General features: G+C 45.4%; 1 protein-coding gene across 1 annotated transcript in view; it reads left to right on the forward strand.

Moving 5' to 3' along the window:
* LOC119172818 (disintegrin and metalloproteinase domain-containing protein 10) overlaps positions 1–8970 on the forward strand; it is a 57850-nt gene extending 48880 nt beyond the window's left edge. The window contains exons 5-10 of the mRNA XM_075893149.1: positions 1163–1495; positions 2706–2886; positions 4709–4896; positions 6800–6989; positions 7732–7888; positions 8937–8970. Of these exons, the coding sequence (XP_075749264.1) occupies positions 1163–1495; positions 2706–2886; positions 4709–4896; positions 6800–6989; positions 7732–7888; positions 8937–8970 (1083 nt within the window). The remainder of the gene's footprint in view (positions 1–1162; positions 1496–2705; positions 2887–4708; positions 4897–6799; positions 6990–7731; positions 7889–8936) is intronic.
* Positions 8971–16728: the final 7758 nt, after the last annotated feature.

Here is a 16728-nt window from a genome sequence, read left to right on the forward strand (position 1 = left end):
TACCTACTGCCTTGCTATTGCACATCTGTTATTTCTAGACGCACATTCTATGTGAAATTTCACAAGCTAAACGAGGATATTAGAAGTTAATATTGCGGCGGAATAATAATAGGTGGCGGAAGGGATATGAAAGGGATGAATGACAACTACCCGTTTGTGAAGCCGCATGGAAATCTATTCAGATTTCTCCGAAAGGAAAGCCACTGAGTCTGCTCACAACTTGCCAGTTGCCGACAGTTACGTCAGCAACTCTTGGCGTCGCAGCAGATCTGTTACATAAGAGGATTAACTATAATCGGTTACAACTTTAGACGTACGCGGTGTTTCCTGCTTAAGAGCGGATGCACAGATTAACTGTGCATCCGCTCTTAAGATAAACCCACCCCGACAAGATAAATTCGTCCTGGCCCCGGAATTGAACCCACGACCAGCGCCTTTCCGGCATGGTCGGTGTAGCTAACTTGAGTGAGGCTTGAATCGGCAGCCACGTTTTGGTTCTTGAACACACCTTCGCTCCTTGTGAAGTGTCCGTATCCTTGTGAAGTGTGCGACGCATCGCTTTCAATAATCAGGCGAATGACTCGAGATCTGTTATTAATGAGCTACAATACACGAGGGGCAAGCTGAAAACAAGCAAACAAACAAACAAACAAACAAACAAACAAACAAACAAACAAACAAACAAAGGGGATGCAAGGGTGGAAAGATGTGTGGTGATAAATAGCAAACAAGAAGCATATGCTATATATTCGAATGAGATTGTGGATGTTTGTGCCAGCGTAACGTACTAAGGCGGAAGCCTTTCATATCTCATACTCGCGTCCGTCCGTTCGGGCCCTGGAACGGAGTCTGCTTTAGCCTCTCCCTCTCACACTCTTTCAGCAATCACGTGATGACACAGCGGCGTATAGCAACATCTGTGACCTGTATACTCCTTACATATGAGATAGTGTAAGGGGTAGAGGCCACAGCTGTAGTGGTGCAACTATTGCCATGTGCCGATATGATATCACATGATTGCTGAGAGGGAGTAAAAAAAATACCGCATATTCAGTCGGATGGTCATATGCTTTCGCCTAATACGCTTTGAACTTTACGAAATGTCCTCCAATTTTCGGAAGCACTGTCGATCGCATGATGTCTTTCCCACGTTAACATCCAGGAAATGCAGCGCAGCTCCAGGAGTGAGCATTGGACGAATAGGAAACTTTTAGAAGAACACCAATCTGAGGAGCTGTACCCCGACACGGAAAACGTTGGCAGCGTGGCCAGCCTTGCGAAGGACAGCGCGCCAACATTGCGAGTCTGCGGCCTGCACATCGCCATAGACCATCTGCTGTACAAGAAGTACCTGGAACTGGACGGCGACGATGTGCGCACGCGCGAGCGCATCTCCACGCTGATCGCGGGTCACGTGGCTCGCGCTTCCGAGCTCTACCGACGCACGGACTTCCACGGCATTCACGACGTCAGTTTCGTCGTGCACAAAGTCCAGGTACCGCGCCCTCTGTATGTGTCTATGTAGCACGTTAAAAGGGCCCGGCCAGACGTTTCCAATTAATCTTCGAATGCGTTCATTAAAAGAACTTATTGTCTCACGAATTGAGAGCAGCAAAAAAAATCAAAATTGGTCAGGACGAGAGGGTCTACAAGGATTTGCCACACGCTTGAAGCGCCTTTTCTCAACGTGATAGCGAGATCGCTGAAAGCTACGCAGGGGAGGGGGGGATGACACATGACCAGAACTACGCTCGTTCGTTAGCGCGTGTCGTGACCTTAATTACTTTCACATTTTTTTATTTTTTTACTTCGATACCACTGCCGAGTCACGTGCAGACATACCTCGGTGGTTGTGCTGTTGCTTAAAGCGCAGGATGCTTAAAGCAGCCTATGGCCATGGACTTTGAGTTTGCGGCATCATTTGTGGAGATAAAAGGGAGCAATTTCTAGCTTGCTTTAATAAATGTTTGTAAATTTCAGGCTGCACGCCGCGCTATATTGTTTGGCTCACGTTTTTTTTTTTTGAGCCTATATAGGCTACCGATCGGCAGCTTTTCCCGTTCATGCTGAAAAAGTGTTGCAGGGCTTTTCTCTCAAAGACGTGGCTGCGTAAGACGATATAACTCAAAAGAATTCTTTCATGTTATAAATATAGTCTTATAATGCAGCAGCGCACTTTTAATTCAATGAACCGTTCAGTGCATTGCATTGGTAGGACATACTCTGTGGTGCGATTAGATCTCAGTTGTATGATTAGATCTCAACAAATATATATTCAGGCTGCACACGCAAAAAAAAAGAGGGGCACCCCATGGCTGACACACTAGTTCAACTGACAGTGCATGAACAGAGACAAATGTTAACAAAAAAAAAAGAACTGAAAAATGAACAAATGAGAAAATTGCTTTTTCTGAGTGTGACTTCATGTGTCTTGACCATGACGCAGAAAGAATGTCCTTGTCCATTTTCTTTCTGCGTCCTTCTCTATAGCCCCGATATCAATAATTAATGTTGTGGCATACGAGTAATTACCACTTATATATGCGAACATACCAAAAACCACAAAAGCATCAACTAGCCAAACAGAGATTTGCCACCTCCTCAGCAAGTCTGCAAACTTATTATTGATTTGTCCCATCGGTAATTATTTACGGGTATTTGGGTACTGGTCAACTCCACTAAAATGGCCGCCATGACTGCCGCAGATCAACGATAGCTGTGCGAACAAGGCCACCGATTTCTGTCAGGAGAACATGGACGCGGCCCTGCTGCTGCTCACCACAGCGCGGACCGCCAACTACGACGACTACTGCCTGGCGTTCACGTGGACCTATCGAGACTTCGCCAATGGCGTCCTCGGTCTGGCCTACGTGGCCAATGCGACCGGTCAGTCCTTGTTATCCCGCGCCATTACAACAAATGGAATTGCGTTTAAAGGGACACCAAAGTAAAACAATAATTAGGTACGACTAATAAATTAAACTCTAGTGTCGTTGAAGTCACCACCATAGGCTTATTACCAGATGAGAAAATTACTATTGAAAGTATCACTGTTAAACTTTTGCCGAGATCTCCGATGGTGACGCCAAGAGTTTTAAAGTGTTTCTTCACGCTTTGGCCACACTGACTAAGAAGCTTCCCGAAAATTTCTATGTTAAGCCGGTGCCTGTATAGTATAGAGAAGGTGGTGGCCCTCTCCGAGATCAATGTACTTAATGTTTACTGATAAGGAACTACGTATGCCCTATTATATACAACGTGAAAATTTATAACGTCTGGGTAACCGGCGCGGAAACATGAAGATTGCGTCGTTACCCGCTTTTTCTTTTCGCGCGTTTACCTGCGTCCAGCGTGGAGTTTTCGGTATCGTGAGGGAGTAATACGCCAATTGTAGAAAAATCATGTCTTTCTCTGCAGTGTTCCTTCAAGGGTGTAAACATTCAGGAAAAACTATGGTTTAGTTTCATGTCCATTATTATCGAAAACAGAGCGCAAAGCTATACACCTGAAAGAAATATAATGTGAAACAACAACAAATACAGAAAAGAATGCTCATAAGGAAGAGTACGCGGATTCGTGCAAACACGTACCGTTTAATCATAGGCAGAATTACTAAATAAATTGCAGAAAACAAGAAACAATGTGTATGAGGCAAGATTGAAATTCGTGATTACACGTGCGCAGCCAAAGAACGCTTTCTCTCCACTGTGTACACTAATGGAGGGATCACTAACGCTTCTTTTCATTAGCGTTGGTATCACGCGCTAGACCAACAACGAGTTCTACCGACGTGTATATGCATATGTGCAAACCAACAGTAACAAAGTAATGACGTTTCAAGTAATAATACAAAAGCATGCTACTTGAGGAAAATTTCAATCATTGTGTATACCATTTATTGAGTTAGAAAATTAGAAGCGTAAGGACAGAATTTACTCAGAGTATATCGAGAAGCAACACATTTATGTAACCACTTTGAGAAAGGTCGGCTGCTCGTACTATAGCTGAAATAATTCCTTCCATCATTAGTATATCCCTCTGGAGGCACTAATAGAAAGAATTAGAGAGCGGTCACCCGACCTTTACAATCTATTTATTTCCAGGGCCCAAATACACCGAGGGAGTGGTGAAACTCACGCAACACCATTAAATTTCTAGTTTTCAAAGCTTTCGACTTCCTCTCACCTGCAGACTCTGGCATCTCGAACCTTTACAGGGACAGCGGAAAGTGGAACATGCGCTGCACGTAATAATAAATACAGCTAAACGAATGCATGATGAGCAAGCTTCTTTTGATGAAATTTTATGCTACGTCAAAGCCAACAACCAGAAGGGGACAGTGCGTTACTTGCTTGTTTGTGCGAATCGCAATATTTGCTGTACTGCAGACTATATTAGGGCACTAGTTAAGAGGCATGCATAGACTGAACTTAGCAGAACAAGACATAGACGACGCGTTTATATCATGTACGTGTCACAGAGTTAACTGTGTATGCATTCTCAAGCACTTGCGAATACAGCTGGAACGATATCATTGATCAGTATTGAGAAAATTGGACCTCGCTGTCTTCGCAGAGGTTCTTTTTTTCCCCACAATCTGTCGTAGCGTTAAAAGTATACTAAGTAGTGTATGAAATGCGAAAGTCGTGTTATGCAGCTACGGTACGTGATGACCTCAACTGTGAAGTTAGTGCACTCTCTTCCACAGCCAGCACCATGGGCGTGTGCGACAAGAACCGACTGGTGCCGAGGGACAAGTCGGGTACAAAGTTCGGGCTGTCCAGGCTCAGCCTCAACACGGGCATCATCACGTTCCTCAACTACGGCGACCACGTGGCCCGCGTAGTGAGCGAAACCGCCTTCTGCCACGAGATGGGACACAATTTCGGATCCCCCGTGAGTGCGCCGCATTGAATGGCGAGGGATATTCATGTTTCACGCATGGCAAAGAGTTGATGATTGTCACCCCCTTTTTTCCCCCGACAATATAAACGCAGCGTGTGCGTAGGGTACGTGCTCCTGTTTGACACCTGGTCTGATGATTATCAATACTTTACTTTTACGTTTCACTTTGTTTTAGTTCACATCTGCGTTTTCGAGCATCTTTTAAATAAACACAGGCGTGCGCACGGTATAGGTTGTCGTGAACGTCCATCACAGTGCGCCGCTGCCCCTGCGACGTTGGTCGAGTCCAAAAGACAACTTCTCTCGTAAAGAATATATATTAGAAAAAAAACTAAATGAAAATAAAACGATGGTGTGCTTCTCGCAGCGGCTTGCCGTTGGACCCTGACTTTCTGGGAGTAAATGTATGAGTAAGCGGTTCTTGGCTTGCGTAATCGGATGCCTTTGGCCGTCATTATGGCCAGAACTCTGCGTGGCCATAATCCGAATTTTTTAAGTAGTCACGGGACACGTTAAACTCAGTGAAAGCATGGGGCAAACTTTTCGCCTTCCTTCGCGTGGTAAAATAAGTGTAGCACCGCTACCCCCCCCCCCCCCCCCCCGCCCACAAACACACGCACTTCTAATATATATGCTGAAGGCTCTGTCTTCTGTCGTTCTTACTGCATCCGCTTTCTTGGATATCTGATTTTTTTGTCTCAAGCTGTGCTCGAAGGCAAACGCACACACACAAAAAATCTCAATAAATTGGAACGAAACATTCCGATTGTTTAAAATCTGCAACTTTTCACGGATGGGGAATGCAATTGTGCACACACTAGCTTTGCCGCTATGTGAGTGCCGTTCAGCATGCTGTCTTTGGGCTAACGGGTGAATTAGTGCTGTATCTTACGTGCGTCTGTCCAGCAACGCGCCCAAATGCCAATGCTCACTGTTGTTGAGATTCACGTAGTACAAGAATCAATCTAACGTAGTCTTGCATAGTACTATATATAAGCGTTTGCTAAGTATGTTACGCAGCACTGGCAAATACCACGATGCTTCGCTCAATAAAGAGAGATGGTGCGTTACTGTACAGTAAAGCAAGGTCCATATTGCTATAGAAGGCAGCTACACACCACGCATTATGCTTTACTATGCCGAGTCAAGCACGATATGTAATATCCAGCAGATGCAGCAGTAGAATAGGGCTGTCCTTTCAAAGCTCTATACCAAAGCATTTAGATCATCAAACACTCACAAACCACTCGCGCGACAACCCACGTCTTGGTCAGCTGAAATAGCTGACGTTCGGAGACCAATGCAACCCGCTACTCTCCGAATGCAAAGGCAAGCGCGCTACGTTTTGGCTCGTTCGTGCCAGTGGTGACGTACTGTCTTCAAAACATTGACCTACAAAAAACTGCACAGATTTCCTTATTTATTCGCTCATTGGAACAATTCTAATACGAAAGTCCCTTCTTTTTCACTCACCAATCTCATAGCTTTCTGCGCGTAACGTACTTTTGCACCTCCTCCAGGATCCCAGGAACTGCAAGTTTTCTGTATATCCCCTGGTATTGTACTGCCTTTGTGATTGGCCTACCTCTGACCAACCGGTGATGTCATGTGAAGACGTCATCATGCGACGTGACGTTATATGATGCCATTGTGACGTTACGATGAGTTCACAAATTTTCGCAATCTCTGACATCATGACGACGTCACACGGTGATGTCGCCACATGATGATAATTTCTTTTTGCATTACTTGTGTTGACGCCGATGGTGCAGGGCACCGACGGCCACTTTTCACCTTTGATGAGGCATCTAAGGGCTCCACCTTAATAACTGTTCGAATCGCAAAACACGTACAGAGCGATCTTCGTTCGTTGCCGAATGTGCTTGCCCCACAGCACGACGAACCAGATAGCAGTCCGTGCGTTCCAAAGGACAAGAACGCTGGTACCTACATCATGTACTGGCAGACCACGAAAGGCACCCTTCCCAACAACCACCACTTCTCGCCGTGCAGCATCTCAAACATCAGCAACGTCATCAAGCCCATGCTGCAGGGAACCAGCAAACGGGAGAACTGCTTCGAAGGCAAGGCTCTCAAAGATCACCTCGCCCTAGACGATGTCATAGTTTCGGCGGATCAAAAATGTCATCATTCTGCGCGTTTTTTTCAGTACAATAATTGTGCCTTACGCCCGGATTGAACAGACCCACTGTTGTACAACCCGTTCCAAATATCGAATTCGTATTGAAACTCAGGGCAGTTTTAAGATATCGTCCATAGTGTTATTTATAAATACACTAGAGAGAACTGTGGCGGCTGCTGTCTACGGGAGCTGCAACGCATGGTGCATTAGACAGCATGGGAATGATGGGCAGTACACGAAATTGTATAATCGTAGTTCCTTTGACTCCGTTTGGCTTCTCGTTATCCGGAGCCGCTTTGTCAAAAGGCGAAAATCGGCAAATGTTCAGCAGTTGCACTTCACCACCTTAACCATTTAAGCTCACCAATTCAAATATGGTCATGAAGTTCCCTACGGTCCATATCGCAGCAATAAACAAGGTCACAAGTGTGTTCGAAGTCGCAAACATGAAGACTACTCAAATTTGCGTACTGCACATTATTCACACTGTAGATCACCGACTGCAGTGCCAGAGTCTCTCGTAGTTGATTTTTAGGAAAGTCAATGGTGTCGTCGACATGCAGGTCACAGCTGATAACCAATGGATAGCTGTGAAGTGAGTGCTACTCTCGTAGCACAAAAGAATAAAGCTAGAGAGACTCCTCGTAAACTTTCTCCTACATTCCATCTCAATTCTCGCACAGCTGACAGTGGACCGATCTGCGGCAACAACTTGGTCGAAGGGGAGGAGCAGTGTGATTGCGGCTACACCGAGTCCCAGTGCCAAGAAAAGTGCTGCTACGCTCGCAAAAACAGCGTCAAGGCTCGAGGGTGCACCCTCAAGCCAGGAGCTGCTTGCAGGTATGAACACGTCGGAGAACGATGTTGCTACCGTCAGTGCTTTTCCAGTCGGTTGCCCATGTGGAAAGGAACATACCCGTATTTGTCTGACCGTAAGGCACCATCGGTGCTAACATGTGCACATCGTTGCGCCAATCGGAAACGACAAGACGGTGAAGCTGGGCAACCAGAAACTACACAATTTAACATATTGATGACCATGTGCGGATTGTTCACAAAATAGGGAAGCTCGTAAAATCGAGGAGTGATTCGTGGGTCCTTCGATCGGGTCCTTCGATTGCAATGCTGGGATACTCAAAGGCAACCACGTAATTTAATAATGGCAGCGTAGGAACTCGCAAAACAAGCATGTCATTGTTTTTGCCACCAACCCATTCCCATACGCATGTAAAAAGCTCGCGAAGGCCGCTTGAGTGATGCCCGGACATCGCGCACTGCATGTACGGATGCTGCAGGTCAGGTAGACGGTCACGTGAAGCCATGACAGGTCACCGACATGCAAAGACGCAGCGAACAAATGTAGCGATTGCGTAGCCAGGAAGAGTGAGAAAGTGGCAACGAGACGACGAGTGCTATTCGTCGCATAAACCATGTAATAAAGGAAGTGACAACCAACCAATTATAGGGCGATTCCACGTAAAGATCGAACAAAGCATGACTGGTCGACCTCTTGAATTTCTTTCAGATTTTTGTATACTGCTGCCTGATGAGTGGAAAGAAGATATCCACAATTAGTTTCTGCTAGTTTTGCTCTAATATGTTTTTCGAAGCACAGTAAATCAACAATATAGGCGTATGTGTGCTTAACGTCAGTTATTTTCCGCACTAGTTTCTCAGCATGCTTCCTTATAAAACTGCCAAAGCTTATATTATTAACACTCTTCAATAAAAATATATGATTGCGCCAACTTTCAGAGCATGCAAAAGAAACTTCTGATGGCGATTAAAAACATTTTTAATATTTCTTGAGCTCTCCCCACTTATTCTTCTGGACATCAGCTTTCACAATCTATAAAAAACTTGTTGCATAATGCCATTTCACTTGCAGTTCCGGGCCGTCAAAAAATGCCCTTGAGCAATGATAGGCAATTGTAGATAATACTTTCTGACCGATAAATATTACTATGCGACTATGTAAAGAAAAGGAAGAGAGAAGTGCCACCCGTAATTGTCTATCCTTACGGTGACACCTCAACAGATCGACTAGAGGATGGGTAGTGGAATTAAAAGGTATAAGTAAGGGAAGAAGCAAGGAAGAAGAAAAAAAGAAAAAGTAATTGACTCTGCCCGATAAGTATGGAATGCGGGCCTATGCTTTAGTTTCTTAGATGTCAATCAGCTCTGAAATAGCTGTCGACAGCACCGAGGACGTGAATTTTCTAAATGACTTGGTCACGGGAGCGGCTATGACTGCTGTATTAACGAAAAAGCAAGCGCGCACAATCCGGTGTGTTCCGGGGCAAAATGGACTCAGACGGATAAATTGCGATACAGCCGGGGGTAACTTCCATGCATGGACATTGGAGCATAGCCATTTTATCCGCCCTTTGCTCGCATAGCTGCTAACGTTGCAGGCGTAGAAGGCATTGCTTGCGCTTGTTGTGCGTTCAAGGTAAACGCGAACGAAAGCACATCTACGAAACGTACTTGTATACTTCAATAAAATTGTCCCGAGGTGACGGATCTAACGTTGGCACAGCAGGATTCCGATGCAAGTGCTTTGTGCGTAAGCAGAGGCAATCGGCCAAGGTCATAGATTCGCTGTCTGTAGGTCGAGTTGCTCGACCGCATTTGGCGCCCGCACAAGAAACACTTCAAGACAATCGACGTGAAAGTTGAAGTTGAACCGCGTTTCCTTGGTGAAAAGCACCTGAAAGTTCTTGTCGAGAAGCTACGAGTGACTCACTTCCTGCACGCGGGTGACAGCCGCATTAGCCAGGAAAACAGCGCGATGCATCTTGGTGAAAACCACAGAGGAGGCGCTCCAGGAGTCAAATAAAAAGGGAACAAACGCCAAACTATGAACGACCGGTTTCGTCCGCCCATATCAGATGGCGGCAGCAGATGAATTGTACTGACCATGCGCTCAGTCCGCTGCTCACACTTCATTTGACACATATAGTGCTCGAGCTAATTGCTCTGCTGATGTGCGTTTCATGGCGGCATAGTGTAGCTGCCAGAAATGTTATTGCGCAGACTGCCATTCGAAGCACAAGAAGCTCATTTGTAAGAAAGAAAATTTTCGCAGAGTTACCAACTTATACACCACAGATTGATGCCGCAGTGCCTCAATGAACCCCACGCGTACAACACTGATTTCTAATCATTCACTAACGTGTTCATCACTGCGAATTGGCAGCGACAAGACATAACTCAGTAAAATATAATGCCAACTTGAAAATCCGTACAGGGTCACAAATTCCATACAATCTTCAGGCCTGCATGTTGTTCTCAAAAGCTTCAAAAATTTCAGGCGACATTATATTTTTATATTTGCCCTATTCCACCAGTCAAAGGACGTCCTTGAAACGGCACATGAAGTGGGTCCGAGATATATGTTTTCAATTGCCAGATACGAAACCTCGTCTCTATTAGTGCTTCTGTTGCGTACTTCATTCTAACGCCCATGCAATTTTAAATGTCGTATTTGAAAAATAATAGGGCAGAATAAACTATACAACATTATCTTGTGAAAGAGGTTCAGATATTACGTTGCATATGCGTAAACCAACGGAAAACTGGCTGCAGACACCGTATACTAAACTCAACTTGCGCCTAATTTCAAGAGAATATATATATATATACATATATATATATATATATATATATATATATATATATATATATATATATATATATATTGAGAGAGAGAGAGAAGAGAGAGGGAGGGAGGGAGCTGTCGGAAACCGGTGCACATACGCATGCGTGAGCACGCGCGAACAAATCCATCGCTGTGGTCACCGCGGTGTGATTTGTCAACGTCATTTTTTTCAATGCACGCTTTCTGCCTCACAGTCCATCGCAGGGACCATGCTGCGACAACCACTGCAACCTGCATACCTCCATCACGCCCTGTCATCCTGCAACGGAATGCCGAGCAAAGGCGTTGTGCTCGTATCCTTTATTATGTGTGCATATCAATTCCGCCGAGATGTTACACTCCTTGTACCACTGGAACGCCAAAACCTGCTGTACACTTTTGAATGCAATAATTTATGCAACCGGTACAGCCACAATGCATTTACATGCATTTAAGTACCTTCACCTACTACCTCATTTAAATTTCTTAACGTGCATAGCCAATTGCATTGTTCGTTGTGAAAACACTCCGCTGAAATTGGGTGTTCCATTGGAGCATGGCTACGTGTTCATGAATATGTAGAACACGCAAAATGAAAAAAAGGACAGAGAAGCAGCGTGACCAAAATCTAAATACTTCCATGCAAGACCTAATAAGATTAAAAGTATTGCAGTAACGTCTTAAGTTAATTTATACACGTCTTATGGAGGTATTAGGGGCGTTTGAATGAAACAGTTCAACAAACGGACAAAAACACGCGAAATAACGAGTACATCCACCACCGAAAACGTCTAGCACGACACATTCTGGCCAATGGTTGCTTCTGTTAATCTTTTGTTCTGCGCTAAACGTACGTTTTCGTAGTTGATGATTAACGCACGAAACCGTACTACGGGCATAGACACTGCGCTGTCTACACATTCCAATCGCAAAGTTGAAGCAGTAAATTTTATGAAAGGTCCGGGAACATTAACTTGTGATTGAGCGGCAAGTGCGAGACGAGTGCACAAGCTTTTCGCCACACCGCTGTACCTCGAGAGACCATTGTTCAATGACCGTTGTCGCTGCTGTGGCTCCCATTATTTTCGCTTTGCTGTTACTAGCGTCGGTGGCCAGGCTGTAAATCCGGACAACGTCGCGCATGGCAACAGTGACGTGAGACGTTCCGTTTGGGCGAGTAAGTGAAAGTTCGCTATTCCGATGCGGACTACTAAAACGTGATTTTAATTCAGAATAAGCACTTTCTTGGCACAAAAGTAACACTGCGAGGTTTTTGGACCGCCATTTCAACAATCAACGTTGACTTAACATTTGCCTTTAGTGTCCCTTTGAAGTTACGTTCACCACGGGTAGAGTGTACTAGAATGGGGGAGTGGGTCCACTGAAGGCTCCACGCTGAGGCGTTTTTTTCGGAAAATCCAGGTGGCGCTACCATCGCCTTCACCTGAAGACTTAGCCGTGGTTGCCATGGTTACAAGTCCCCTTTGCCACGCGGTTCGCGACGGGTGGGTAGTCTGATAGTTCGCGCGGTTCGCGTGCTGCTCGCGCGTCTGGCGCAGTCTCGCAGCGTTGTTGCTTCGTTCGTGCGTGCGTGGCCGTGAACGGCGTCGCACCGTGCTTCCGCGCCAGTTCAACAAAATCTAAATGTTTATATTGCGAAACGCCCTGCTCGTATAGGTAGTCACGCACGCAAGTACCGTGATTTCCACGGTAATTGTTTACAATCAAGAGCGTAAGTTGAATTTGGCTTTTGCGAAAACGTACGCATCGAAAGTGTAATATGAGCATTAACTGCGATGCTTTTAAAAATGTCAATATAACTGGGATATATAAGTAAGTTTGCGTTTGGTGCAAATTTAGACTCACGGCAGCAAATTGAATATGATGCAAGACTAAAGTTACCAGCTGTTATCACGAGAATTAAAGCTAAAGTATGCGAACCCTTCTGCAAATTTGCAGCTATTCGTTAGGGACGCGTGATATTATTGAAAAACTGAACCAGTCCTGTTGCGATTACGTGAGGGTGTTGGCAAAGGAAGTTTAGTCACATCGGACGGCAACTGTGCTATTCGTAGGAAATGACTTATAGGGCGGACGCACGTCCGTCGCGGTGGTTTTATGATGAGTTTTTGTTCGGCATCTAGTGCTGGTATACGTTGTAGGTATTAATGAAATATGTTATATTTTACCTTTTCTCTTCGTGCCTGCGGTACGTGTCCATGCAAACATTTGTTCGAAACATGAACGTGTTTTCACCTATAGATAGGAAGTCTGAAAGACACCAATAAAGAAGTGATATGCGCAAAATATTTTATTTTAAATTGACTGCGCAAGCTTTTCGCATAAATATAAAAAACAAAATAAATATCATCGAAAGACTTCGACACCGTCGCTCAAGGAACGTCAGGCTCTATGTTGTCCTGCTAAGCTTTAAGTGTTTTGCTCTCGCTCGTTTCGAAGCGTTTTCCCTGTTCATTCCCTTCACTAAGAAGTGAAGGCGAGTGAGCACGTAGAACGAAACGAGCTTTGTGCTCACTGCATCTTTGTGGTCTGGACAGCCGACCGCTTTCGAGTTCAGAAAATTAGTTTTCACCAATGAAAGGATGTCAGAGATGCTATCTGTGTGCAACATGGAAACACTGAAACATTCAGTAAACAAGTTTTCAAGTGAGGCAATGAAATCATACAGCTGTCGTGAGGGGTACAGAAGTCCACCCCAGTCGCATTGCTCCGTGAATTGCGAAGGGAGCTGTTCAGCAACCGCGACAGCTTTCTCAAACAGAAGCACTTCTTTGCATTGTACGCATGCCAACTTCAATACACACTTTCTGGCCACGTACCCTGCTGTGTAGTAAATGAGTCTCGAGTCACTCTTCTCCAAAGTCACATCGATGTGGTCAGCAAACTTTTCTGGCATCGTGGCAATCGTGCTTTCGACCTCGCCAAGTTTTCCCTGTGATATAAGATCATCAATTTTTTTGTGCGTGACCTTTAGACCCTGTCTGTCATGCACAGTGACAAGAGCGTTTATCATGTCAGGGTTTGCGTTTGCGCTGTCCACACTGTGCGCCAAGTTATAAAAGGACAAGCAGTTGACGGTTATTAGAAACTCATCCGGAGAGGGGTGCGCGTTGCAGCCACTTGACTGGCGAACGATGCCGAAGAAATGTTCCACGGGATCGGTGCTAAGTCGAGATGTCATGAGATATTTGAATCCAACGCTCTCTGTCAGGTACTTCAGCAATGAAAGGGTATTTGCTATAGTGACCCTAAAACCTATGGCAGTGGACTCGCTGAGAAAGTGCCGCTTGTTGTCACTGAATGATTCCCAGTCATTCAGGAAGTCCAGAAAATTGGACAGGAATGCCGCGTCTGTAGAAGCTGGTCTCAGCGCTTCGGCCCGAAACCTGGAAGTCATCACGGTGATCAGTCGTTGGATCTTCCTGCAAAATAAACAAAAAGAATGTATGTCAGAAGAGCGCTCATCATGCGTTTGAGATGTTTACGATTACACTTAATTCATTTGGAACGTAGGCGCAACTCACGAGAAGAACAGCTGAGTTGCCTCGATGCTGCCACACCTTCTCTCGATGTCCTCCTTGTAGAAGGCCAGGCCCCGTAGGACATATGGACCGAATAGTTGGAAGGCGAAAGGGGTTCTCATCTTCTCAAATGAGTTTGGTTCCAGATGCGTCTCGGTCAAATTGGGCATAACTTTCAGTGTCCTAACACTTCTGTCTAGAAGGTACGCCTCCCGAACCGGATGCACAGACACCTAGAAATATAGGTTGAGGTAATGCAATGTATGCAAAAAACACAATCTTTGTAAAATGTCAACCATGAATCTATACGTACCAATCCGTCTGGTGTTGCAAAGCCTTTCTGGAGAAGACCATTCCTGAGGCATTTTAGCAGATGCGGGAAATCGGAGATAAAGTGCAATTTCCTCATCTCGTCGACAGGATGCTGTATGGCGCCATTTATTTTCTTCGATGACGCCGACACCCCCGCTAGCTTCCACATTTTTCGATTCCAGGGGGCTCCGTCACAAGTGATGTGGTCGACGAACAAGCCCGCCTGTTCCACGAGGATGATAGCTTCCATGAGAATTTTCAATAAAATGTCTCCTCTCACATTTCCTTTTGTCGCAAAAACGCCCACAATTTGGCTCCATTTTCCAGCGAAAGGCACAAACATGATGACCATGCCGTGATCACATTGCTGGTACTTGTCTTCGGGCTTCGTAAATTCTCCAAGGTCCACGAAGCCTTGAATCTGGCCAGACGCCGTCACATTGAAATGTTCTGACAATTTCATTTCGTCCACCAATAGTCCGCCGTGTCTTTCGAGGTCTGACATGCTCGCGGTTTTTTTCTTTAGAGTGTTCATTACTGCTTGATTAAAACCGAAGGCCGACTCGTATGACCTCAAGTATCTTTTCAAAGTAGTGTTGCTGGGCATCATGAGAATTTCGTTCTTTCTGATGTGCTGATAAAGCCGGGGACTCTTTAGTTTCATGAGTAAACACTCGAGGATCCACTCCTGATTGTAGCGCATGCCCTGCTTGCTGGTTTGTTTGGCAGCTTGAAAGCAAGCGCGAACACTTGCCTGCTGCTTTCGCGGTAGTGACGATATTTTATCCTCTAGTATTTTATCCGCGACATTCGCATTGTTTGCCCTCATCTCTTCGAGACGACCAGCAATGTCCAACAGCCTTGTCGCCATCCGCTTGTTTCTCTGACTCAGGACCCGCAGTTTGGTGGAGACTGAGTTTCTTCGCTCTTTTCGTTTTAGGTAGCTTTTTCTGGTGAGTATTACTTTCCTCACGTACTTGCATGAAATGCATGAAGAACCTGGAAGTATACGAGAAAAAAATTATGAAGAGCTTCCAGTTTTTTACCATGCATGTTTGAAACGCAATTTATGCACTTTCACTTTCTGTAGGCAAACTATTCTTTCGTAAATGTTAATGAGTACTACAAAAATTAGGGGCCACACAAATGTTCTAGCATTAAACAGGTTACTGATTGATTAATTGTACAATTACAAGTGACGTCTCAATAAACGTTTGCCGCACTCACCTTGTTGTTTAACCGCTCCTTTGCACGTGACACTGAAGACAAGGCCGTCGGAATGAGAGATTTGCTGCTCCAGTTTCTTCGTAAGAACGTCATAGGTGAAGTCCTTCGCCCTACCTGCTCCTCTGCAAGGGTGAAGAGATTCTGCGCAGTCCAGGACTTGTTTGGCATCTTCAAGGTTATAGGCGACCTTTTCGGAGATCAGCGTCTTCCGAACATATGTCCGACAAATCACTTCACTCCGGTCGGTACCGTAATTCATGAGCACAGTCTTTTCGATGCTTACGAGTTCACGACTTAGGGAGGCCGAAACATAAGCAATTCCGTCATAATGACGAAACTTGTGCATTGCCCAGTGGTCGTTTGGCCGGACAACGTCTTCAAGTTCAAATGCGTTGTCGCTTTGCCTCGCACTTTCGCAATCTTCAAATCTCAGTTGCGGCTCAACTGATTGCAGCGCAGTTCTTTTTGACGGCTGGTCTTCACAGGTTGGTGGTGAAGCCGCTCTCTTCTTCGTTGACTGCTCCGGTGTGGGCTGCTCGTCAGGACACTTCAGGAGATGAGGTATAATTATGGGTACAGCATCACTGCGAAGTTCCGGCTTTCCCCGCTCTATATATACTTCTCGGCCTTCGATAATATGTACATATTGCCTTAGTATGTATTTTTGCTCGAAGTGCAGCTCGCAAATGGCATCGGTGACTTGCAAGGGCCGATCAGCGCGGTTGAGATTCTGGTCCCATAGCCGGCGTCTTTCTTCGTCTTGAGGTACTCCAAAGAGTGAGAGCTTGGGCTGGTTTTTAACTCTGCTGTATCCGGTTTGGCAGCCTACGACACAACAGTAATTTCTACGCCTAGACGTGCTCATCCTCTAATCTTTTGAAGCAGCTTGGAACGCTCCGTTATGCAACCAGCAGACACATATCTGCGCACGCAAACGTGCCGTCTGCCGCGTATTCTTT

The sequence above is a fragment of the Rhipicephalus microplus genome, chromosome 4 (genome assembly GCF_043290135.1).
Source record: "Rhipicephalus microplus isolate Deutch F79 chromosome 4, USDA_Rmic, whole genome shotgun sequence".
Lineage (NCBI taxonomy): Eukaryota > Metazoa > Arthropoda > Arachnida > Ixodida > Ixodidae > Rhipicephalus > Rhipicephalus microplus.